The sequence below is a fragment of the Symphalangus syndactylus genome, chromosome 3 (genome assembly GCF_028878055.3).
Source record: "Symphalangus syndactylus isolate Jambi chromosome 3, NHGRI_mSymSyn1-v2.1_pri, whole genome shotgun sequence".
Classification (NCBI taxonomy): Eukaryota; Metazoa; Chordata; class Mammalia; order Primates; family Hylobatidae; genus Symphalangus; species Symphalangus syndactylus.
The window spans coordinates 50,188,106-50,212,441 of NC_072425.2; the positions used below are offsets into that span (position 1 = coordinate 50,188,106).

A 24,336-nucleotide genomic window follows, 5' to 3' on the forward strand; every position below is an offset into this window, starting at 1 on the left:
GCTTTTAATATTCTGTACATTTATTATTGATTTAAAATGCATGTTGCCTTTTTCTTTAACAGATGTTGGAAGTTCTGATGAATCTGCAGTCAGGTAGGATTTTATAGATTTTAAAAATTATGTTAACTAGGGAAATATAGATGGAAGAAACTAATATCGGTTGAGTGTTGTATTCTGGGCTAGACATCATAATATGTTCTATGCATTTATCATCTCATAAAGCCATCACAACATCTGTGTTCCTATAACCCACTGTTTATTAAATAAACAACTATGGATTAGAGCAGTTGATTAATTGCCTCATGATCCCATAGTTAACAAAGTAGCTGGCCCACTTTGATCGTCAGCCTGCCTGCCTTCCAAATCCCTTCTCTTGCTCCTCAGCATAGATTGATAGATATCTGTGCAGCCCTTGGATCAAGGTATAGGTCTGAATCAGATTAATCAGATTCATTAATTTGATTAATGCCTAAATTAATGAGAGTTTAAATACTTTAAACTCTCATTTAAGGTTGTTGTTAGAATGTGGTTAGTCCAAGAGTTTGTCCTAATAAATTTAACAATTTCAGTGGTAACCAGTATCTTATTTTTACAATCAAAGTCTTTAGGGCAGATCTGACTTAGCTTTGGCCATAGGACTGTAAGTTTTACAAAAGCAAATTTAGGCAAGTCTTAGAAATTATTTGACATCCCAGGTTTGTTTTCCATTTAGGCAAGTATTTCTGCTTACTTCCATAATACTTTTTAAGTCTTGTTTCTTTTTCTATGAATTTTCTATAATCTTGTCTTGATTTTTTAAAACTTTCTTCTCTGATTTTCTGGTGCTTCTTTATTCTATTATTTTTTCAAATTCTTCTGGCTATGTATTCCCAATTTTGCTATAGACAGAATCAAAAGCACATAGAATTACAGAATTTTAAGGAATCTTAGAATGAATTAAAATACCTTCTAGTATTTTCACGTGTGTTGAACATTCTAGTCAAGTGATTCTTTAGATAGAGAACTTGAGACTCAAAAATATTAGGATGCTTTTTTAAGACATAGGAATTGGCAGAAATGAGATTTGTAGTCATTTTAAAGCCCAGTACTCTTCCTTCTTTTTATATCCTATTGGCATGTGTTTTAATAATACAAACGGGAGTGAGTCTCATGCACCCAGTGGATAGAATGAGTGTGGAATTTGCTAGTGAACCCAATGGAAGTGTGTAAGAATGGAATGAGCAGGGGAAGGCCAATTTTGAAGAGAAACAATTATCAATCGATAAATTATAAGGATGACAGACACACAAGATGTTGGGAATTATCTACAAAGTCACATTAAAATAGAAGGTTCAAGGGAGCTCTAAAAATTTTGCTGCTTTTTTTATTTATCAAGGACTGACAAACTTGAAGATTTTTACTGAAAGATGCTAAAACATTTTGAGACACTGGGAGGAGTGCCTACAGCAGATAGAAATGTGGTATCATCTACTTCCATCCTGACTTAGAGAGGGGTAGCTTAGAGCCCCTGGAATACTAAGGGGCTGGAGATTGTGAACTACATAGATCTGTGGCACAGGGCAGGTGGTCTCCTCACCTCTGCCTCTTTTCCCAATTCACTGATGTCCTTCCCAAGTCCATGTAGGCTGGGTCAGGGGCATGACTGGCTGGCAAATCAGTCATGGAGTTCAGTTGGGTAGTTGGTAGTGTGTCTATGCTGGGGGCAGGTGATGGAGACTCCAGTTAGCTTGTTTTTTAGGAGCAGGGATATAGAGGGCTCCTACACTTGGTCATTTGAGGCCATCCTTTCAGGAATCTGTGCTTTCATAGATTTGAAGATTTGAAGATTGGAGACTTCTGTGGAGCCCTGCAGAAGTGGAATCTGGAAGTGGGAGCCCACAGGAAGAAAGACATTTAGACAGTACCTAGGGAAATAGAGGTACACTACCAGGACTCCGTTTTTCTGGCAGTCTCTCTCCTTGGGTATCTGAGTGCCTATGAAAATTTTTAAGAGCTTGCTAGTTTATGTGGACCTGAATAAGGTAGGTCCTATAGAGTGAAAATGGGATTTAATAATTGTTAATATTTTAATCTTTCTGGGAAAAATATTCTCAATAAGAACATAGACCTTTGTTATTTGACTTTTGTACATTTAGCTTTCATACATTTCAAGTATTGCAGGGGATTCCCTGTAGTGATTTAGGGCAAAGGAAAGCAATAGGACCTTCCTAAGTGGGTTCCATGCTGAGGAGTCAAGACTGCCATTTTGAATTGAAGCAGATTAGTCTTTTAACCAGAGATAGATCATGGAAAAGAGACAGTGGATCTTTCTACCTTGTTTTAGGACATCAGTTTTCTTCCAGATTAGGTAACAAAATTTATGCCATCCATTAATTGAATTTTAAGTTCAGCTTCAGGACAGATAATTTGTGAGGGTAAATTGTTGTCAGGTTCTGCCAATATACTGACTGTCACTATTTGTTATAGAGCTCAAGGTTAGTTTTCATTGACTATTTTATAGATTTAGACAGGTGGAGGCAGAAATAGGTAACTAAAATCTTTTACAACAGAGGACATATTTTAATTATATCAAGAATCATAATTTAATAAGTAGATCACTGACTTTTCCCCAGATTATGTTTTCCTTTTTTGAGGGGGAAGCTGGATATAAACTGGCAGTTAAAAAAATTGTAAAGAAATCAACTTGCTCATTTTCATTGTGTATTTTTGCTCTCAAGCATTTTCCATGAACTGTGTGTGGATTCATTGCCTGCATCACATGACAAAGACTTGCGTGTTGCTACTAAGGTAAAGTGGTCTCTTGTAAAATTAATTTTCTCACTCTGAATGTAGTTTTGCATAGTATTTACTTTTGAAACTTAGCAGTGGTATACCTATCATTATTTTATGGTGGTAATGGAAAGTTGGTCAGAGAAAAACATACATATGGCTAGTTGATTCAAAAAATTTGTTTAACTTTGGTAACTAACAAAGATTGATAAGTACTGTGATGGGGGAGCTGAAAAAAATGAACTGGAAAATAAGTAGTGACAGGAAAATCACATTAGGAATGCTTTCTCCGATAGAGGAAACATGAAATTTGGTTAAGGTTTATTTGGATAAATACTAACACTTTGACTTTTAAATCATACGAGTGTGACTTTCATGATATTTATGCCTGTATAAATCTTCAGTGGATCAAATTATTTGCAGTAATCATGGAATCCCCCGGGTACCTTTTAGTTACAAAAATGTTCAGCACATAGCATATAGGTTTTTTTTCATGGAAACTTATTATTTTGGTATCCTATAGTTTTTAGGAGAGATTGTTTCTCTACTTATATTATTGGTTCTGTAGTGAGATTAAAAAATATTAAAAATTGTAGAAAAATTGCTGAGTGTGTTGGTGTACACCTGTTGTCCCTTCTACTTGGGAGTTTGAGGCAGGAAGATTGCTTGAGCCCAGGAGTTTGAGAAAAACCTGGGCAACATAACAAGACTGTATCTGACTTAAAAATATAAATTGTGGAAATGTAGAAATTTAAATTTATGCTCTCAAAATTTGTATCACAAAGGGATTTTTGTGTATTTCATAAGTTGTCCATGAAGAGTTTATATAAAACACGTTATCTAATTGAATAACATGTATTTTGCTGCAAATAACCAGTTCTAGAAGCAGAGACTCTTAATACCAATATGGTAAGACTTTAACATCATAATTTTGTCATTGTAGTTTATTTAAAATATTTACTTCACCAGGCGTGGTGGCTCACACCTATAATCCTAGCACTTTGGGAGGCCGAGGTGGGGGATCACCTGAGGTCAGGAGTTCAAGATCAGCCCGGCAAACGTGGTGAAACCTTGTCTCCAAAAAAAGAAAAAAAAACACAAAAATTAGCCGGGCATGATGGCGCCGAGGCGGGAGAATCGCTAGAACCCAGGAGGCGGAGGTTGCAGTGAGCCAAGATCGCACCATTGCACTCCAGCCTGGGTGACAGAGCAAGACTACATCTTAAAAAATAAAATAAAATAACTGCTCAAAGTCCTTATATCACATTCTGAAATTTCGAGTTTCAGAAGTTTTTATATTTAGTTGTTCAAATAATCATTGAAAGCTCCTGCATACCATGAGTTACTGGAGGTCAGTAAACATATCTGTGTATATCCTGGAGTTCCTAGAATATAGTCTTCCATGTAAGAAGCATTTTAATTCTTGTTTTTTGAGATGGGGATTCACTCTGTAACCCAGGCTGGAGTGCAGTGGTGAGATCTTGGCTTACTCCAATCTCCATTTCCTGGTCTCAGGTGATCCTCACACCTCAGCCATCCAAGTAGTTGGGACTATAGACCTGTGTCACCATGCTTGGCTGATTTTTGTGGTTTTTGTAGAGATGGGGTTTTGCCTTGTTGCCCAGACTGGTCTTTAACCGTTGGGCTCAAGTGTTCTGCCTGCCTCAGCCTCTCAAAGTGCCGGGGTTACAGGCATGAGATATTCAGCCTTAATAGTTGTTTAAGCTGAATAAATAGACAAATGAATTTTTATATAATGGAATGTTATAAGTAATATACCTCATATATCTAACGATTAAATATTTAAAATATTGCTTACATTTGTATTATTTTTTAATATTTAAGGATGTATAAGTTTCGATGTGTTATGTTAATAAATTATGCCATAAATAGGAAATAAATTAGAAATACATCATCAGTAGCAAAGAGGATTACAATGTATTTTCTAGTATCATTCAACTGGAATCTTAACATTGTGATTTTAGATTAACATTTCTTACACTTTTTATTAGCCCCAACTCATGTTCTATTAAATATACCTTTTCAAGCCATACATTACACTTTAGAATTCTGGTGACCAATTCTTTTTCTAGGTGGAAAGTTGAAAGTTCCAGATTTCTCTCTCTGTGGCAATAATGTGCTTTCAGGTAGTGGTAGATGACCATATTTAAGTAATTGAATGTCTTATAGTAATAAACTCTATCATAGAAGTACTTACAAAAAAACTAATTGTAGCATAAATATTAATTAGGATTATTAGGGAGAGGAAAGACCAAAATGCTCTGTTATAGATCTCTTTCTCCATGTACTTTATTGTACTTCATGTTGTTTCTTTTCTTTCTTGGCTTAAGCTCATATCTCATTGACCAATTAGGCTTGTTTTTTTTTTTTTTTTTTTTTTGTATCTTCCTAAGTTCTCACATTTTAAATTGAAATTTTTGTGGAGTCAGGGCCTTGCTCTGTTGCCCAGGCTCGAGTGTAGTGCCATGATCTTGGCTCACTACAGTCTCCACCTCTAAGGCTCAAGTGATCTTCCCACATCAGCCTCCCGAGCAGCTGGAATAAAGGCACACACCATCATGCCTGACTCCTTTTTGTATCTTTGTGTAGAGATGTGTTCTCGTTATGTTGCCCAGGCCAGTCTCAAATTCCTGAACTCAAGCAATCCACCCACCTTGGCCTGGCGAAGGGCTGGGATTACAGGTATGAGCCACCATGCCTGGGTAACATTGAGGTTTATTGAAAGAAATTGGTTAGGGCTGTGTGTGTGGTGGTGCACACTGGTTATCTCAACACTTTGGGAGGCAGAAGTGGGAGGTTTACTTGAGCCTAGGAGTTTGAGACCAGCCTGGGCAATATAGTGAGGCCTTGTCTCTACAAAAATAACAATAAAAACATTAGCCTGGCATGATGGTATGCACCTGTAATTCCAGCTATTTGAGAAGTTGAGGTGGGAAGATTGCTCGAGGTCAGGAGGTTGAGACTGCAGTGAGCCATAATCATGCCACTGCATTCTAGCCCTGGGTTGACAGAGTGAGACCCAGTTTCATAAAAAGCGATTGATAAGAAACTCTGGATGTAACTCATTATAATTTTTAAAATGGAAACTAATTATTGATATTACCTTAGCAGCGTGTCCCTGAGAAAGTGTCAGAGCCTTTACCTGGACCTTCCCATGAAAAAGGAAACAGAATAGTCAATGGAAAAGGAGAAGGTGAGAACCATGTTTTATTTAAAAAGTCATTTGATTTTTTTTTAAATATGAGCACCCATATAGTCTAATAGCTAAAGAAAATGTCCTGTTAACTGTATAATAAGTAAAGGAGAAGTAAAATGGTGATAAGTTGTGTCTCTAACCAAGGGTCAGCAGTTGATTCTAGTGGGAGTACCACTAAAGGAACTGAGTTATGAGTTCCATTTTAAGATACTCTAAGACCTGAGACTAGTCAGGAGAGAGGGAAGAGGAAATGAATAAAAGAGAAAGAAAGAATGAGGAGGACAGAGAGTACATGGAATAAATTTAAAAAATATGCAGTTGTGTGTAGTGGAGGATAGTAAAGTCAAATTGTTCTGTAGAAGAAGGAAGAACAGGGTGTTAGAAATAGGAAGGAAGATAAAGTGAGCTTCCAGTACCAAAATGTGTGAGACAATTAGAGTAACATTTTCCTACTCTTGCTGTCATCCTCACTACTGGGGAGAGATTAAGGATTGAGGTACTTTACCACACAGACCTGTGTTTTATCTACCATAGATGAACATCACCAAAAGTGGTTGGCCATGTGTGGCTATAATTTAGTTTTATAGAAAATGTTGTAACCTCATGGAATAGTATCATATAGGTCAAATTAACATAATTGAAAAGAATAATGTTGGGTGATTTGTGGAGAAGAAATTAATTAGAGAAGGTATCGCCTAACTAAAAGTTCATTAGAAACATTATGGCTTATAATATAGTATTAAATTCAGAGAAATGATAGGGAAGAAATTGAGGCTAGGCCAAAAAGGGCAATTAGGGTAAACCAATATGGAAGCACATCAGTGTAGAACAGGGCATTCAAATTTTCATGAAGTAGTTGAGGAGCTTCTGGAAAATGCACATTCTGATCGATTCTGCATTTCTCATGAGTACTCAGGTGATGTTGGTACTGGTCCTTGGACATAGCTCTGAATAGCAAGGAAATAGTCTTCCTTTAGAGAAATCTGGAAAAAGAACCATTGGACAACAATTTAAAAAATAACAGAATCAAGGGAAAGCATTAATTTCCTTTTATTTCTGAGCATGATTCTAGCCACGGGAAGGAGAATGAGATGAAAACAGAGATTACAGGTATATACTACTGCTGAATACAGATGAAAAAAGTGGTCACAATTATCCACAAAAAGCAGTTAGGAAGGGAAGCATCAGGACAACAGATCTAAAGATTACTTTTTCAAAGGAAGAGGGATTGTGAAAGGACAAGGAGGGAGGAAAAAAAGAAATTTGCTGGGGGTCTTCGGAGTTAAAGCCAAGTAAACTTGAGACAACTCACTTCCAGTTGCTTCAGCATATGCCCAGTCTCACAAAAGAGGTTATTGCTGTGGAGGGTACTGGAGGCAGGAGGGAGTGCTAGAATTGGGGTAAACCACAGCAGCTCATTTCACTTCATAATTGTCAGGCCCCAGAGAAAGAAGTTTCATTGACATGAGTGAATTAGATATGATTAAGTTGTATATAGATGCTTTGGCTAATTTTTTTTGAGACAGCCAGTTCTTTGATAGCTGTTTTATAAAAGTCCTTTACAGTGTAAGATGATATACTGAACTTAGCTAATTTTAGAAGCAATCATATTATAAAATTCATTCTGTAAATATGAAAATTGTCATTTTCAATGAATATTGCACTAATTTTGCAATATAAAAGTATATTTGTATCCAGCAAGTCTGTGGTAATTCAGTGTTTTCTTTTTTGATAAATATTTTTATATTGGAAGCTTATTCGACATGGTTTATTTGATGTGTTTTATGGACCGCCTTGCATGAGTAGATCAAGGAGCTCTAATTCAAGGCCAAACGAGGGGATAGGAGAAATGTAGGTGCTGCAGTAGCCCATGTGGTCATGGGAAAAATGAGTATTTTGATTAGCTGTCATTTCATAAGTGTGTATCCTAGCTGATCAATTTAGAACACTTTCTTTGATGAGAGGTGAATCGCACATTCACCTGAACTGTCATCCCAACTGTGTATTTCCTTAGTGACAGGACAAGGGGAATTTGTTTGTGGCGTGTTGGCAGCGATGCCTCTGATGTGTTGAGTTAAAATACTCTGTACATTCACCATCAACTTTGACATTGATTCCCTCAGGTTTGATTTGCACCTCTGTTTAATGGTGCCTTTTCTCCCCATGAGTCCATGTGTTCACAGTGATGTCCATGCTTTTCTATTTTAGGTATAGGCATTTGAAACATAATCTCACTATTGAAATGTAAACTGGGCATTTTAGGAATCGTATATTCCTATTTTCCTCATTATATTTCTGTCATGTTGCTGTCCTAGGCAATGAAAGAAGAAGCCAAGAAGAACCCTCAAAACCTTAAGTAATTATTTTTATAGCCAGGCATGAGAACTCAGCTCGATAGTAACACTGCATGAATGTTTGGTTGGCCCAGTCATACTCAGATATAATTGATGACATATCCCCTTTGCTTTGTAGGGCCTCCTGCAAAACATCCTTCCTTGAAGGTAATTAATTATGTATATTTTTTGAATCACTAACTCCATATTGTATAAAATATATATGATTTATGAATCATTTTCTTTTAAAACCCATTCAACCTAGCACTGAGATGGAAGATCCTGCTGTGAAAGGAGCAGTACAAAGAAAGAATGTACAGACATTGAGAGCAGGTATGTTTTCAATACAAATGGAATGCTGGAAATAAGTACATTCAATGATTGGAAGTACTCACGTTATTCTTACCCCTAATTCTATTTGTTCAAAACTGAATGGAAGGCATTGACATAAATGTTATTGTTGGTATCCATATTTGAATAAAAATAAATTTAGAAGCATAAAAAAGATTTAAAAAATGTAAGCTTTAACTGAGATGTTTCTATTTTAATGTTTTGAATAGCATACAGTTTTCAATATAAAATTTTTATTCTTGTCAGGGATTCAAAGCGGTGAATTTTGAGACTCTAAGATATTTCCAGTGAGTTAAGTGCTAGTTGGAGTTCTGATCTTTACCTAGAGGAAAGCTTTACTTACTAATGTGTCAGTTTCTGTTTTAACTTTAGAGGCTTGCTGCTAGTGTTATTACACTGATGATCTGAAGGCAATCAGATGTTCTAAAGAGCAGACTGTGTATGTATGTGTATTTATAGGTGTGTGTATGTGTGTTTGTTGCATCTTTGATTATCAAAAATGAGGAAAGTACTCATTTATAACTGGTAGACACAATCTTTTAAAATGGTGATTTTGAGACTTTTTGATGTTAAGGTTTTTAAAACATGATTGCATAGAGGCTACTGACATCATGAATTGGTTATTTTGCATTTCAATGCCCTTTTGAAATCCTTAGCTATATTGTGATGCTCAGAAATAGTATGCAGATTTTTTAATTTGAGTCCTAAAATGGTATGCGAGTGGTTATACACTTTATATACCTTTCTGCCACTTTCTTTGGTGTACATTGTATTATATTTTCCAGATGTATCCACATTGATATGATTATCTCTGGTTTAATTCATTTTACACTTTTCATTGTATTCCCTTAGACCACTTTACCACATTTAGTTAGACTCTCCTGTTGCTGATAAATGATGAATGAAAAAAATAAAAACAAAAATAATGTCAGATTAAAAGGGCTTTTGTTTAATCAGTTTGTATCTATTAGTATTTACTATATGAGAATTTAAAGCTAAAAAGTTCAGAATGCAAGCATGCATCAGCATATTTTATAAATGCCCTTAGAACTACAACCCATGAGCCTCTAGCCTATGAAGTTAGGACAATTCATTTCTCTGAAGAAGTTTGCTGTGCTGTTCTCAGAAAAGAAAACTGAAAAGAGCAAATGACATTGTCTTATTTGACCTCTTGGACATCCTTAAATGAAACTGAAACTCTGGGGATACTCAGATCAAAATTCTGAACTAATGTTTTGAACAGTATTTATTAGTTTGTGAATGTCCAGTGATCGTGAGGCCTTGTTGGTGAAATGAACTTTCAAGTTTCACTTTTGTGTTTTTTGCTCTTTTCCTTGACTTGTCTTAAAAGCTTAAATTCAACAGTTTTATTTATACAGAAACCCGGAATATAACTTGTTAAATATATTTCTTTCCTGTCTCACGGCACTGTGTATGCTTCAGATCTAGTGTGAACATAGACTTATTTTTATATAGGAACAATTAGGTTTTTTGTTTGTGTTTTTGAGACAGAGTCTTGCTCTGTCACCCAGGCTGGAGTGCAGTGGCTCAGTCTTGGCTCATTACAACCTCTGCCTCTCGAGTTCAAGCAATTCTCCTGCCTCAGCTCCTTGAGTAGCTGATACTACATGCATGTACTACCACACCCTGCTAATTTTTCTATTTTTAGTAGAGATGGGGTTTCACCATGTTGGCCAGGCTGCTCTCCTACTCCTGACCTCAGGTGATCTGCCCACCTCAGCTTTCCAATGTCCTGGGATTACAGGCGGGAGCCACTGTGCCAGCTACAAATAAGATTTTTAAGGCTATTATATTTTATACAAATCATTGGTCTATATTTAAGGCTTCACATGTGAATTCTGAAGGTATTCATGCATGGAGGGAAGATCATCTCAGTTTAATGAAAGCAGTTTTTAATTTAACGTATATTCATTAAAAATTTTTTTGAAGTTTTTGTCTCTAGTACACAGAAACACACAATAATGTCATGGGTATTTAACCTTAATGTGTTTATGCACAAAGTTAGTTATTCAAATATTTTCTTATCTCTGAAGAATCTTAATTATTAATAAAATTTCTCATGGAAAACAAAATATATAATAGACATCGTTAATTGATTCAAAGTAAATTGTAGTAAATAACAAAAGCTTAGAACAAAGTGAGAGACTCTAGTTAAGTAAACTTGTCTGAGTTAATAGCAATTACAGGACTTGTAAAATACATTAGACCATGAAGGAGTAGTGTGTTTGTGGGGTAGAGGACAACATGGTACTTCTTCAGTGAAGAAGGAATTTTTATACCTTATTACAATTTGTATTACTATTTACATTCTAATAAATGAAAACTTTATTTTCAGGTATTTTAGATTATATTTCTACTACTTGAACCATCAATAGTAAGACCTTTCAAAAATTTGGGAAGTTGTGAGTTGATGATAAATATCTATCACCATCAGTGATCAAAAATCAGACAGCAACTACAGACTTTGGACACACGAACTTCACAGTTAAAGAAAGGATTAATCTTGGAGCTGTGTTTCTATCAGGCAATTATACTCTACCTGTGTGAATCACAACTATTAGAGTAGAAAGAGAGCAAAGAAGGGAAAGAAGCATAGAAAATTTTATTCTAGATTACCTTGGTTGGCTTCATGCTACCATAGTTCTGACTTTTAAAAAGTCATTTTGTGGTCAAATGTACTTTGTGTTTACTCCCCTTATGCAGCCTACAACCAAACAGAATGCTTCTTCGCAAGGCATTTGTATTGTTCCTTTAAGGAAAGCAACATATAAATAACAAAGAGAATGAGGAGAAAGTAATTTCACTGAGGTTAGTATTTAACATAAATTTGAGTGTGGGTACCATGATTATATTTAGAATTTTGGGGCTGGATGGGAAAACCAGGTAGATGTCTACAGATTTCCTTCTCAAACACAATGTGGCTTTGATTATTTTTACATCTCTAATTCCGCAATTATTAGGTACAACTGTATGCAGTGTCACTAAAAATACCTTCCAAAACCAAATATTAAATAATGTCTTTGGCTTTCTGTATTATAGTGTTGATTTTCCCAATATTAATGGGAACCGTTGAGCATTTGCCTTGTGATGTCTCCTAAGCTGTACTCACACATTCCATCACTTTGTCTTAATGGATAATCATGCACTGGGAGTATGGATTTTCAGCAGAGCTGTATCATTTAAAGATAACACATGAGCATCAAATTTAATTCTGCTAGAACACTCAGTCTATTGATTAATTGCAGCTACGATGGGGTCTACTTTACATACAAGTTAAATTCAGTGCCCTTAATCAGTTATATGATCAGGTGAACAATAATAAATTATGCAATATTTTTTCACCCCTACAGTTTTAATTTCTTTTACCGCTTATGTCTAGAATTAACATTTTGTTTTGCAAAACATGATGATAATCTTCTAGAGTGGTGATAACAAGCTATAAATCCAAAGTTTCTTACATATGCAAATGACTTGTTTGCTTCTATTTTCTCATGAGCTTGGTAGATCTAGGAAGCAGAACTTTTAAAACAAAATCCCCAAATGTGGCCAGGAGCAGTGGCTCACGCCTGTAATCCCAGCACTTTGGGAGGCCGAGGCGGGTGGATAACCTGAGGTTGGGAGTTTGAGACCATCCTGACCAACATGGAGTAACCCATCTCTACTAAAAATACAAAAGTAACTGGGCATGGTGGCACATGCCTGTAATCCCAGTTACTCAGGAGGCTGAGGCAGGAGAATAGCTTGAATCTGAGAGGCAGAGGTTGTGGTGAGCTGAGATCACACCATTGCACTTCAGCCTGGCAGCAAGAGTGATATTCCATCTCAAAAAACAACAACAACAACAACAAACCCAAATGCATTTTCTTGGCACAGTAAAGCTGAAACAGAAAAAGTATAAAGTAAATACAAGTAACTGAAACAGTTTATGTATATTATTTTACTTCTCATTTGATAACTTTTGTAAAGTAATGACAGAATGTATTTCTCCAGGGACCGAGATATATACATTTATTCATTCAGTACAAATTCATTCTTATAATGGCCACTGATACTTATATTCTAAATATCTCTAAAAACATCTTCTCAGGCCTGCATCATCTTTGCAACATTGCCTTATATTTTATCTTTGTTCATTTATTTATATGCCTCAGAATTTTATGCTCCTCACAGTATTTAGAGTTAATTATCTCTAACACAAATAGATCTGTGAACCAGTCCTGAATACCTAATGTCCAATCATCTTAAAGGTTTATATAAGGCATTCAGAAACTGACTTCTGAGTTGGGCACGGTGGCTCATGTCTGTAATCCCAGCACTTTGGGAGGCTGGGGCAGCTGGATCATTTGAGGTCAGGAGTTCAAGACCAGCCTGGCCAACATGGTAAAACCCCATGTCTACTAAAAATACAAAAATTAGCAGGTGGTACTGGCATGCACCTGTAGTCTCAGCTATTCGGGAGGCTGAGGCAGGAGAATTGCTTGAACCTGGGAGGCCGGGTTGCGGTGAGCCAAGATCATGCCACTGCACTCCAGTCTGGGAGACAGAGAAGCCCTTGTCTCAAAGAAAGAAAAGAAAAAGAAACTGACTTCTGTCCAAATCTCCATCTGTAGCCCTTTCCTCATCTGCCTTTTTCTCTGGAATTACTGAGCTGCTGGTAATACCCCCCTCACCGTTCCTGTTTTGTAGAGAAATACATATGCTCTTGGAGGCTTCTCTCCCTCTCTTATTGCTGCCTGGCGTGTGCTTACCCTTTCCTGCCCTCTGCCTCCCTTAATCTGGCTAACCTTACCCTCTAAGTCTCAGCTCATGCATGATCTTTAGGAAAGCCATCCCTGACTGCTTTTATTTTCCTTTCTTAAACTTCACTGCTTAACACTTAGCAGGAACTCAGTAACTAATTATTTAGCTAAGTTAAGACTGTTTATACAAAGATGATTCAAAAGATTTTCTTCTACAGTCTAGCAGCAAAGGGGATCGACATGTAAAGACATCATGTGTGGTTCAGGTGGTAAAGTGATACTAGAAAAATTGACAAAGTACCAAGGAAGCCCCAAGAAGCAGACACCTGTGTATGTGGAGAAAGATAGCTAGAATCAAGGAAGACTTCACATAGCATTCTGAGCCTTTTTTTTTTTCTTTTCCTGTTGTTGGAGACAAGTTCTTACTCTGTCATCCAGGGTGGAGTGCAATGGCATGATCGAGACTCACTGCAACCTCAAACTCCTGGGCTCAAGGGATCTTCTCACCTAAACTTCTTGAATAGCTGGGACTACAGGCACATATCACCATGCCTGTCTAATTTTTTGTAGAGTCAAGGTTTAGCTATGGTTCCCAGGCTGGTCTTAAACTCTTGGCCTCGAGCAATTCTCCCATTTTGGCCTTCCAAAGTGCTGGGATTACAGATGTGAGCTATTATGCCCAGCCTACATTCTGAGTCTTAAAAGATGAAAATAAATTTTTCAGAATAGTAGAACATTTGCGATGTGAAAAACAGGGTGCACGCTAATTAAGGTATAAACAACAATTTTGCAAATTGTTAGTAACTGCCAACTCAATTGGTGTGTTGTTAAAAAGATACTGTTATGAAGTATAATAAAGTGTTACATGGTATATTTTGACTGTATTTTAAAATTTTGGTTTTTTTTCCCAACAGTTTTGTTTATCTATGTTGGGTGGAACAATTTGTGAGTGACTCTGAGATTGTTTATGGCTTGAACCTGGTGATATCTAGTGTCTCCCCAAGTAGTTTGTTGAAGTTTTGGATATTTAGAAGTACTTCTTAAATAAGTAAATATTTCAGTAAACATTCAGCTTCACTTAAACTCTCAAAATATAAAATACAAAGAAATGTTATTCTCTATTTTTATAAAGATTATAGTATTTATCTAACTGTTCTTAGTTCATTTGAACTAAACCTATGAATTTGTCAACAGAACAAGCCTTACGAGTGGCTTCAGAGGAAGGGCAAGAAAGGCTTGAAGGAAGTGAAAAGAAACAACCACAGGTATATAAAAATTTAAGTTTCTTGTTTAATATTGGGTTTTTTTTGCTTTAGTAACAAAGTGTAGTCCAAATGACATGACCTTTTAGACTATACCTTTATAATCCAATAGATCATAATATTTAATATTTAAAACATTTAAACCAGTTATGAAACTTAAGATATTCCTACCATCTGTAGTAACTCATAGCTGTCTTTACACTTGGAATTGAGGCAAGAAATTTCCAGAATTATCTTGCTCTTTTATTTTTATAACTTTACTCATAATACGGAAGGTAACATGAAATATTGAGTCATATTACTAAGGAATAGAAATTATGAACAATTTAACAATGATGGCCACTGAGTTAAACTAATGTTAAAGGAGTCATCATTGCCAGTGGTTCAAATGTTGCAGTTTTATATTGCTGCTCACCAGTGCTGAGTTTAAAGATTTACTCTGTTTTGTGGTCACCAGTTGACTTCTGTGTCTGTGTTCAGGGAGTGAATGGGGTCATAAAAGTCAACCCAGTTGCCTATTAAGAGAATCCTACCTTGCAGAATGGGACCGTTGGTGTCAGGGTACAAACAATAAATTTATTTCAACATAAATAAATAGTAAATATTACTAAAATTTAAAAAATCCATCCACTATCACTAGTGGGACTTAAAATATATTAGAAGTGGAGATAAGCAGAAAATCTATCTAAATACATAATACTATCATAGTACATCATTTGAATTAGAATTTAAAATTTTGCTTCTCTTTCTGATTGGTGTTCAGTTTGGCTCTTAATAATTTAGTGTTTGCCTAGTCTCTAGTTAATCTTCAGAAATATAAATGCACTGTAGCATGGCAAATTATTTTTTACTTTTTAGTTACAATCCCATAATTTAAGAGTAGCAACACATAGATTGTTTCATAGTTAAATTTTCATTATTTTCTAATATTTCTTTGTTTATACTGGATTAAAGCTAATTTTAAAACATGCACTCTGACAGAAAAGACATCTGAGAAACCAAACAAGCAAATTAGTTTTCCACTTTTGCACCTGTGGGGGAAAAAAAGTCTCAAGAACCAGAACTGGGTAAGAATTGTGATAAAGGGAATATATCTGTATATTCAGGACTTCCTTTAAAATTCATTACAAATAAGTTCAAGCTGAATATTGGTGAAAGTTTTGAAAACTCCAAAATTACTGCTTGCCCTGAGGAAGAGCTCCTACATAGTAACTCTAAAGAGGGACGAACTTAAAGGGAGTGCCCTCTAATCTAATGAATCATGTCCCTGATTGTGAGGAGGAAGATGCATCAGGAGGGTCTAACTCTGTGGCATTCCAGACAGCACCTGAACAGAGGAAGCCCATGTCAAATGTCTTTTCATTCTGTTCACACTCCAGGTCCCTGAAATACACTTACCAGTCATCTTCTAAGCTTCATTTAAATGAAAACAAATCAGACTATAAAAATGAAAACAAACCAGACACATAGCTTGTTTCTGACACAGATGAAGAAAATTTTTGTAATGGTAAAGGAACTGAAAAATTAAGGAACCCAGCAATTATGATTGAAATGAAAAAGATTAAGAGTTTGACACGCAAATGGCAAAAAATATAAACCCAAATACCACTAATTGGAAATGAGACATTAGGCATTGGCCTCAGTCTAGAGATCCTGAAAGTGTTTTTGATTTGTGATTTACCCACCCCAAAGAAATGGAGCATATGATTCAGATAGAAAGCCACAGTAAATCTGCTGTTACAGATACTTATAAAAACAGAAAACCAATACAGTGCTTGTTCCAGAAGCCACTATGTGACAATCCCAGTGGTGATAACTACCAAAGCATGAATCTTGAATTATAAAATGTGAGTTATTCTCTACCACATAGTAAGAGGACATAAAAAGTATAGCTAGAAGACTTACAGCAAGATATTCCAAGGTTTAAGAATGAGGTAGGCATGTTACAAGTAGAGTTCCTGGCTTTGGAGAAAGAGACAGTTCAATTTCAAAAAGACAGAGGTTCACTTGCTGCTTCTCTTTTTTCTGTTTATCAATTATTTGATTCAGTCTAATTTTCTATTCAAGAAAATCTCATGTGTACAGTTACAGTGGGGTTTTCTAAATGTGTAATTATGTGTCAAAGTAGATGAGTTCTTCTATCTAAATAACAGTTCTGGAGAATGTTCTCATAATGTTTGTTCATTAATCAACCTAAGTCTTACTCTCAGTCTTCCAAGTGGCATATGGGCTGGGAAACTAATTCAGCCATATACCATGTGACCTTCTGAACCAGATCAACTTAAAGAAATCGCTAAAGAAACAAGCTCTAGATTCTAGATTCTTTTTTCTGTATTCATTTAGAGATGAATTACATTTATTTAATGATAGAATGAGAATACAATGGCTGGGAAGCAATGACTGAGAAGAGCCACAAAAACACATCTAACTTTGAGGGTTGCAATGAATATTCCCAGCCAAAGGAGTCTGTTTAATGTGTTTTCATGCATGCAAGTTTATCTGCTTAGCTCAAACTGTTTGAACTTACAGTCCCATCATGGTTATTTCAAATACTTTTGAAAACAAATACATACTTCCACATATTTTAAAAAATTACCACTCTCCAGTATTTCTGTTGAATCAGACCTTTATATTATGTTGTTTAATAAAGTATGGTAAGTTTTGACATGTATGATTTTTTATCATATAAGAAGCATAACTTCTCAGCCAAAAATTTAGCATTTGACTCTTTAGTAGAAAGTTGAGTTCTGTACATTGTGTTCTAAAGATAGACAAAAATCTAGAGATTTACTTTTTTCAAAGTAAAGCAGATGAGGCCTTTTTCCACCCTCTGAAGCATTAAATTGCTTTGCTTAAGTTAGACTTTTAATATATCTGACTAATTTGATAAATTTATCTGGTAATTTATGTAATTCAGCAATATAGAATTGTATCATGTTATTTGGTGCCATGAAATGCTAGGGAATGCCACCTTAGGAGCTTTGGATGAAACATTTAACATGTCTTGGCTGGTTTGACTCCCATAGATAATGGGGCTAAAGTAGATAACTGTACCATATGTTTTCCACCTATAAACTTTTGTGGTAATTGAATGTGAAATCTGGGGAGCATCTCATTTTCCAGAATTCTACACTAGAAACTCAGCAGTTTCACTCTGCTTCTTGTGTTGTGGCAAACTTTTGTTCCCATAGTTCAGGGAGCACCTTTACTTTTTTTGATATCCCAGGATTCAAAGAAAAAAACGGAGAGATAAAAAGCAGTGGGAAAAAGAATAGCTTAGTGCAGAAAAGGGAGAGCTTCTTTTCTGTTCCTGAAGCCCTACAAGGTCACATCCTCTTTATCTGGCTGTTTCATGTAAAATCCAGGTGGTAAAGACAGAAGACATATGTTATGCCTGTGTCTTTTTATTTCTCTGTTTCTGCCAGTCAGATAGCATAAACATTTATATCAGATAGCAGAGTGGGTGGGAATAAAAGCACAAAATGGAGAAGAGCCCTTTTTGAAATTTTGGAAAATTCTTCTATTCACTCAAACAGAAATGAGCAGACTTTACAAAAATTTCAATGATGAGATGATAAGAATATCTTATAATTATAATAACTAGGTATAATGTTAAAATTAAATTAAGCACAAAATATTTTTATGATTAAAATGGTGACAGTAACCTGAATCAAGTGAAAAAATCAGGGAAAAAGTTATTTATTGAATAAAATAATAATTATTAATATTACTTTTATTAAAGGTCAAAGAAGGAAATAATACAAACAAAAGTGAAAAAATACAACTATCAGAAAATATATGTGATAGCACATCTGCTGCTGCTGCTGACAGATTAACCCAACAAAGAAAGATTGGGAAAACATATCCTCAGCAATTTCCCAAGAAGCTGAAGAAGAGCATGATAGGTAAGCCTATAGCGGTGTTTTTGTTTTTTTTTTTTGAGATGGAGTTTCTCTCTTGTTGCTCAAGCTGGAGTGGAATGGTATGATCTTGGCTCACTGCAACCTCTGCCTCCTGGGATGAAGTGATTCTCCTGCCTCAGCCTCCGTAGTAGCTGGGAACACAGGCATGTGCCACCATGCCCGGCTAATTTTTTGTATTTTTAGTAGACATGGGGTTTCACCATGTTAGCCAGGCTGGTCTCGAACTCCTGACCTCAGGTGTTCTGCCCACCTCAGCCTCCCAAAGTGCTGGGTTTACAGGAGTGAGCCACCGTACCTGGCTGGCTATAGCAGTATTTAACAGCAGATACTTGTCATTGTGCTATAAACTAATTCAAAATTGGACTAATATTCCTTATGATTAACAAGTTTTATACTTTTACCAGGGATATGTAGCCCTGTCTGGTAATCAGAAAAATGCAAATTAACATAAAATAAGATATATTTTTTAAAGTCATGCTGATGTTTATAAAGTAATTATTAGTGTTGGCAAATGTGAGGAAAAAGGCATTCTCATACACTGTTGGTATATAAAATTGGTAAATTATTTCTGAAGGGTAACTTAGTGCTGTGTGTCAAAATTTCAAATAACCTGACATCCCTTTAACTCACCAACTTCACTTCTGGGACTAGATTTCACAGGAAAATATAACTTGTGTAAACATACACATACTTATTAAGGACATTAATTATATAATACACATATTGAAAAATAGGCCAATAACTATATAAAATATGTCATAACAAGGTGTTGAAAGTATTAAGAAAGAAATGTAAAAAGTGTGGAGATGTTAGACTCTTTAACCTAGTTTTGGGTTACAGTCATCTGCAGATATAGTTTGTGTGAGAGACATCTGAAGGTGCCATCTTACACTGTCAATCATTTGGAGAGATACTTGCAATATTTCATAAAGATTGAAATTTATTTCTGGTGAACTTATACACTTGTCAATAAATAGTAACTTTAAAAAATTAGTTAATTGTAAATGATCTTTTTAAATTAGGGAGTGATTATGACTGTGTGATTCAAAAAGGTAATTTTGAACTTGTAACTTTACTGAATAATCTCCAGTATCCTTTTTTATAATATATACTAGAGTGACTAGGAACAGAAACTTTAGCAGAATATTCTTTCCTCACTACTTTTCAAGTATATGCATTCTTCTGAAGATGTTGAAGTGAGAAATTAAATATCTGAAAACTACAAAGGAAAAATAATATAGAATGTAGAAATTTTATTAGAATAATAAACATATGCAGAGGTAGATCACAAGATGAACTTTTTATTTTTTAACAAAATGAATTTTAAGATAAATGTCTTTATCTGCAGACGCACCTTAAAACAAGAAAATGAAGAAAAAACAAATGTTAATATGCTGTACAAAAAAAGTACAGAAGAATTAGAAAGGAAAGAAAAACAATATAAGAAAGAAGTTGAAGCAAAACAACTTGAGCCAACTGTTCAATCACTAGAGATGAAACCGAAGACTGCAAGAAATACTCCAAATCAGGTAAATCAATCTTTGGTAAAAATTCTGTATTTTAAACTCTATATTTTAAACTGTATGTTACTTATAATATCCACTTTATTTAATATATGTTATTTAGGTCTAAAACAAACCAGAAATGTTATCTCATTTTTAAAAATGAATGATGACACTTACAGGTACAATTATTAATATTTATTATAAATCTTGGCATCCACATAGAAAATTTTGTTCCCGGTAAAATTGTTCCTTTTACTTTCCCCTATTTCATATTGATTACTGTACCTAATATTACAAAGAAGAAACAAATTATTGCAATCACATATAATCTCATGATATTCTAAGAAGAGCTCTATAAATTTTATCTTATTTACTATTGGTGTTTTGAAATAAAAGTTTTCTTTCGTATTGATATATTTGCACCACAGAAGTAACTGTGATCTGTTGGAGAACTAGAAGTAGAGTCAGCAGTCCTGGGGAAAATCTTGTAGCTTGCTTATATTTTTAACCTTTCTCAAAATTGTGGTAACTAGATGAGTTCATCAATGAATATATATAGGAGTGACTAGTATAATATCTAGATTTATGATTTAGTAAATGTAATTCTTATAACTGACAATAAAAGTGTTAAAAGAGTCAAACTGCAATAGAATATTATCAATGAAACAGAACTGTAATAACTTTGGGAAGTTTTATCTGTCCAAATACGTGTGAACTAAGGTTCTTACTATAAGGTGGTGTATGGGTTAGATAGCAAAGTGTAAATGCAATTTTTTAATATATTTTAATTTAGTCAAATTTGTTAAAGCTTTAATTTATGCTTTTGGGTTTGTTGTAATTCAGGGAAAGGCTTTTCCAATTCTGATATTCTTAAAAATTCTCTGGTGTGTGTGTGTGTGTGTGTTTACTTTTATAAATTCATTGACTTTAAATACATTTCTGAACTTTTTGGAATTTATGCTCTAAAAGGTTCAAAGTTTTGCTTCAACTTTTTCTCCAGTTGGACATCCACTTACAGTAACCTTTTTAGTATATGGATGTGCAGGTTATTCATTAACTTCAGAGGTAAACATGATATGTTATTTTATTGAGTGCTAGCTAAAACTTTCTTTTGTTTTATTTAGGATTTTCATAATCATGAAGAAATGAAAGATCTGATGGATGAAAATTACATTTTGAAGACATATTGCTATACTCAGACAGGAAATATGCACAATGAAAAATGACAACCTGGAAAAAGAAAATAAATATCTTAAGGAATTAAAATTGTTAAATAAATGCTGACCTTGAAAAGAGTATGAAACTCAATGAGGAAATGATAACAAAAACAGCATTCCAGTATCAACAAGAGCTTAATGATCTCAAAGCTGAGAATGCAAGGCTCAATTCCAAACTGTTGAAGGAAAAAGAAAGCAAGGAAAGACTGGAACCTGACATTGAATCTTATCAGTCTAGACTGGCTGCTGCTATAAGTAAACACAATGAAAGTGTGAAAACAGAAAGAGACCTAAAACTTGCTTTAGAGAGAACACAAGATGTTTCTGAACAAGTAAAAATCAGTGCTGATATTTCCAAAGTAAAAGATGAGAATGAGTTTCTCACTGAACAACTTTCTAAAATGCAAATTAAATTCAATACCTTAAAAGATAAGTTCCGTAAGACGAGATACTCTCAGAAAAAAGTCATTGGCTTTAGAAACTGTACAAAACGACCTAAGCCAAACACCGCAGCAAATAAAGGAAATGAAAGAGATGTATCAAAATGCAGAAGCTGAAGTGAGTAAATCCACTGGAAAGTGGAACTGTGTAGAAGAGAGGATATGTTAACTCCAACGTGAAAATCTGTGGCTTGAACAGCAACTAGATGATGTTCATCAGAAAGAGGATCATGAAGAGATAGTAATTAATATCCAAAGAGGCTTTATTGAGAGTGGAAAGAAAGACCTCCTGCTAGAAGAGAAAAATAAGGAGCGAATGAATGAATATAATTATTTAAAAGAAAGTCTCTTTCAATATGAGAAAGAGAAAACAGAAAGAGTAGTAAGTACCAAGGAAGATAAATACTTTCAAACTTCTAGAAAGAAAATTTAAACCTTTGGTTCTGGATACATGTTGTACCTAGTTGAATATAAAAATCAATAGATAAAAAGTGTGTTTACCATAGGTATAATTCCATTTACATGAAACATCCAAAAAAGATAAATGTATAGGAACAAAAAGTAGATTAATGTTTGTGAAGGGCTGGGGCTGGAAGCTGGTAGTGACTGCTAATGGGCGTGAGGGATCTTGCAGTGATGGAAATGCTCTAAAGTTGCGTTGTAGAGATGGCTGCACAACTCAGTAAATTTACTAAAAATCTTTTATCTTCATGTTAAAACAGATACATTCTATAGTATGTAAATTATATTTCAACAAAACTTTTTAGTAAAAAAAGGAAAAATGTGTTTACTATATCAGCTTAGAAACATACGTTGTTTCCAGGAAATAAAAGGTAGAGCTGAGAGATGATTTACTTTGAGAAAAGACATTGTGTCACCTATGAAATTTTATTAGGCACAGAGTCATATTTTAAGGTAGATAGTCCTGTACTGCTGAAATAATAATTTTAATGTCTTTATGTTGCCACATGTTAAGACCATGATGAAGGTATAAATGGAAATGTTTACACCTGAAATGAGTATTTTCAAATTAAAATTTAATTAAGTGATTTGCTTCGACACTTAATTCTAGATTTCCCAGATGAACTGAAGTGTATTGCTGTGTCTTGTAATATCTTGCTTTAGGTAGATTTTTATATATTTTGGTTGGTATAGCTTTATTATTATTCATATTAATATAACTTAAATCTGAAAATATGTCAGTCTCAAATTACATATTTTTATGACCACATAATGTTTTAAAGGCACCTACTTGTTATAAAATTATAATTTAGGGTAAATGTGGTAAATTTCAGCAAAGCCATGTTTGATTTAGTCTTCCCACTGGTATTCATAATTTACTTTGAATATGTTTATTAATAATTAGCTCATAATTTTTATTTCAAGGCTCAATGACTGTCATTTGAATATAACTTTGTCCAGTACAAAGATATACTGTAGCTGCCTGTGATTTATGAGTTAGGCATTAGATCCCCATTTTCAGACTAAAGAGGGGTGGCAGGCTTCATGTACAGTGGGAATGGAGTAATTACAGAGGGAGTTGTAGGAACTTGAAGTCAGAGAGGGAGGTAGAGGCCTGTTTACCTAGGGCCTCAAAGGCCATTGGAATTTTACTTTTATTCTGAGACAGGAATCTGTTGGAAGGATTTGAACAGTTGATTGAATATGTTAGGAACTTTGAGGTTGAGTTGAGCTTCTAAGATGATTGAATGCTAGGATGAATCTGTTGTGTTAAGTAAGAGAATACCAATTTGGCAGGAGGATAACACATTCTGCATCCCTCACTGAATTCAGTAATAAATAAAAGTGTGTACATATGATGAAAAGATGGTGAATTGATGTGTGTGATTATTTTCAAAGTAGACATGTTAGAGTTAAATATTATTAACATAATTTAATAATGAGGCAATTAATAAAATCAGTAACAAAAATATTTTATCAGGTGGTTGTGAGACAACTTCAACAAGAAGTGGCTGATTCCCTTAAAAAATTATGTTAGAGTCTCCACTGGAAGGTACATCATGTTGTCACATTAATTTGGATGAGAAACAGGCCTCAAAGAAGAAATTATTTCAAGTTGAAAGTCAAGTATGTATGGAATTTAACATGACAGTTATTCTGTAGCTGGTTGAATTATATAACATGTTTTAGGATACTAATTTTGGCAGAAGCTTGATTTTGTATTTTCATTATAATTATTTCCATTTTACTATCTTTATAATGTACTTTTTTTTTAAATTGTGACTTTTGTTCTACCATTTTGAAAAACAATTGCATGCCTTTTCTCTTACAATATGTACCCTTGGAAAAGTTGATAATTATACATCATTCCTCAGAGAAAATTGACTTTTTTCCTGTTAAACATATTTTCAAGTAATTTTTGTATTGCTATGATGAGGCAGGCCACATTAAATCAGAGGAGAATGTTTAATGGAATGTTCCAGAAAATTGTTTTATTTCTTCACTTTTGTGAATGGACACAGAATCTGTGTCTATTTATTTCACAGATTCTAGGTTAACTTGTACAGAAAGGCTATTATACTATTCTTTGAAATGTAC

At 34.6% G+C, this 24,336-nt stretch overlaps 1 protein-coding gene across 1 annotated transcript in view; it reads left to right on the forward strand.

The window, feature by feature from the left end:
- LOC129479169 (putative ankyrin repeat domain-containing protein 20A2) overlaps positions 1-23,305 on the forward strand; it is a 52,696-nt gene extending 29,391 nt beyond the window's left edge. Inside the window, 13 exon segments of the mRNA XM_055271851.2 lie at positions 63-93; positions 2,718-2,787; positions 5,899-5,983; positions 8,459-8,485; positions 8,578-8,652; positions 14,625-14,695; positions 18,435-18,579; positions 18,582-18,597; positions 19,964-20,144; positions 21,245-21,303; positions 21,305-21,394; positions 21,396-21,779; positions 21,781-23,305. Of these exon segments, the coding sequence (XP_055127826.1) occupies positions 63-93; positions 2,718-2,787; positions 5,899-5,983; positions 8,459-8,485; positions 8,578-8,652; positions 14,625-14,695; positions 18,435-18,579; positions 18,582-18,597; positions 19,964-20,144; positions 21,245-21,303; positions 21,305-21,394; positions 21,396-21,779; positions 21,781-22,210 (1,664 nt within the window). The 3' untranslated portion in view covers positions 22,211-23,305.
- The last annotated feature ends 1,031 nt before the right edge of the window (positions 23,306-24,336 follow it).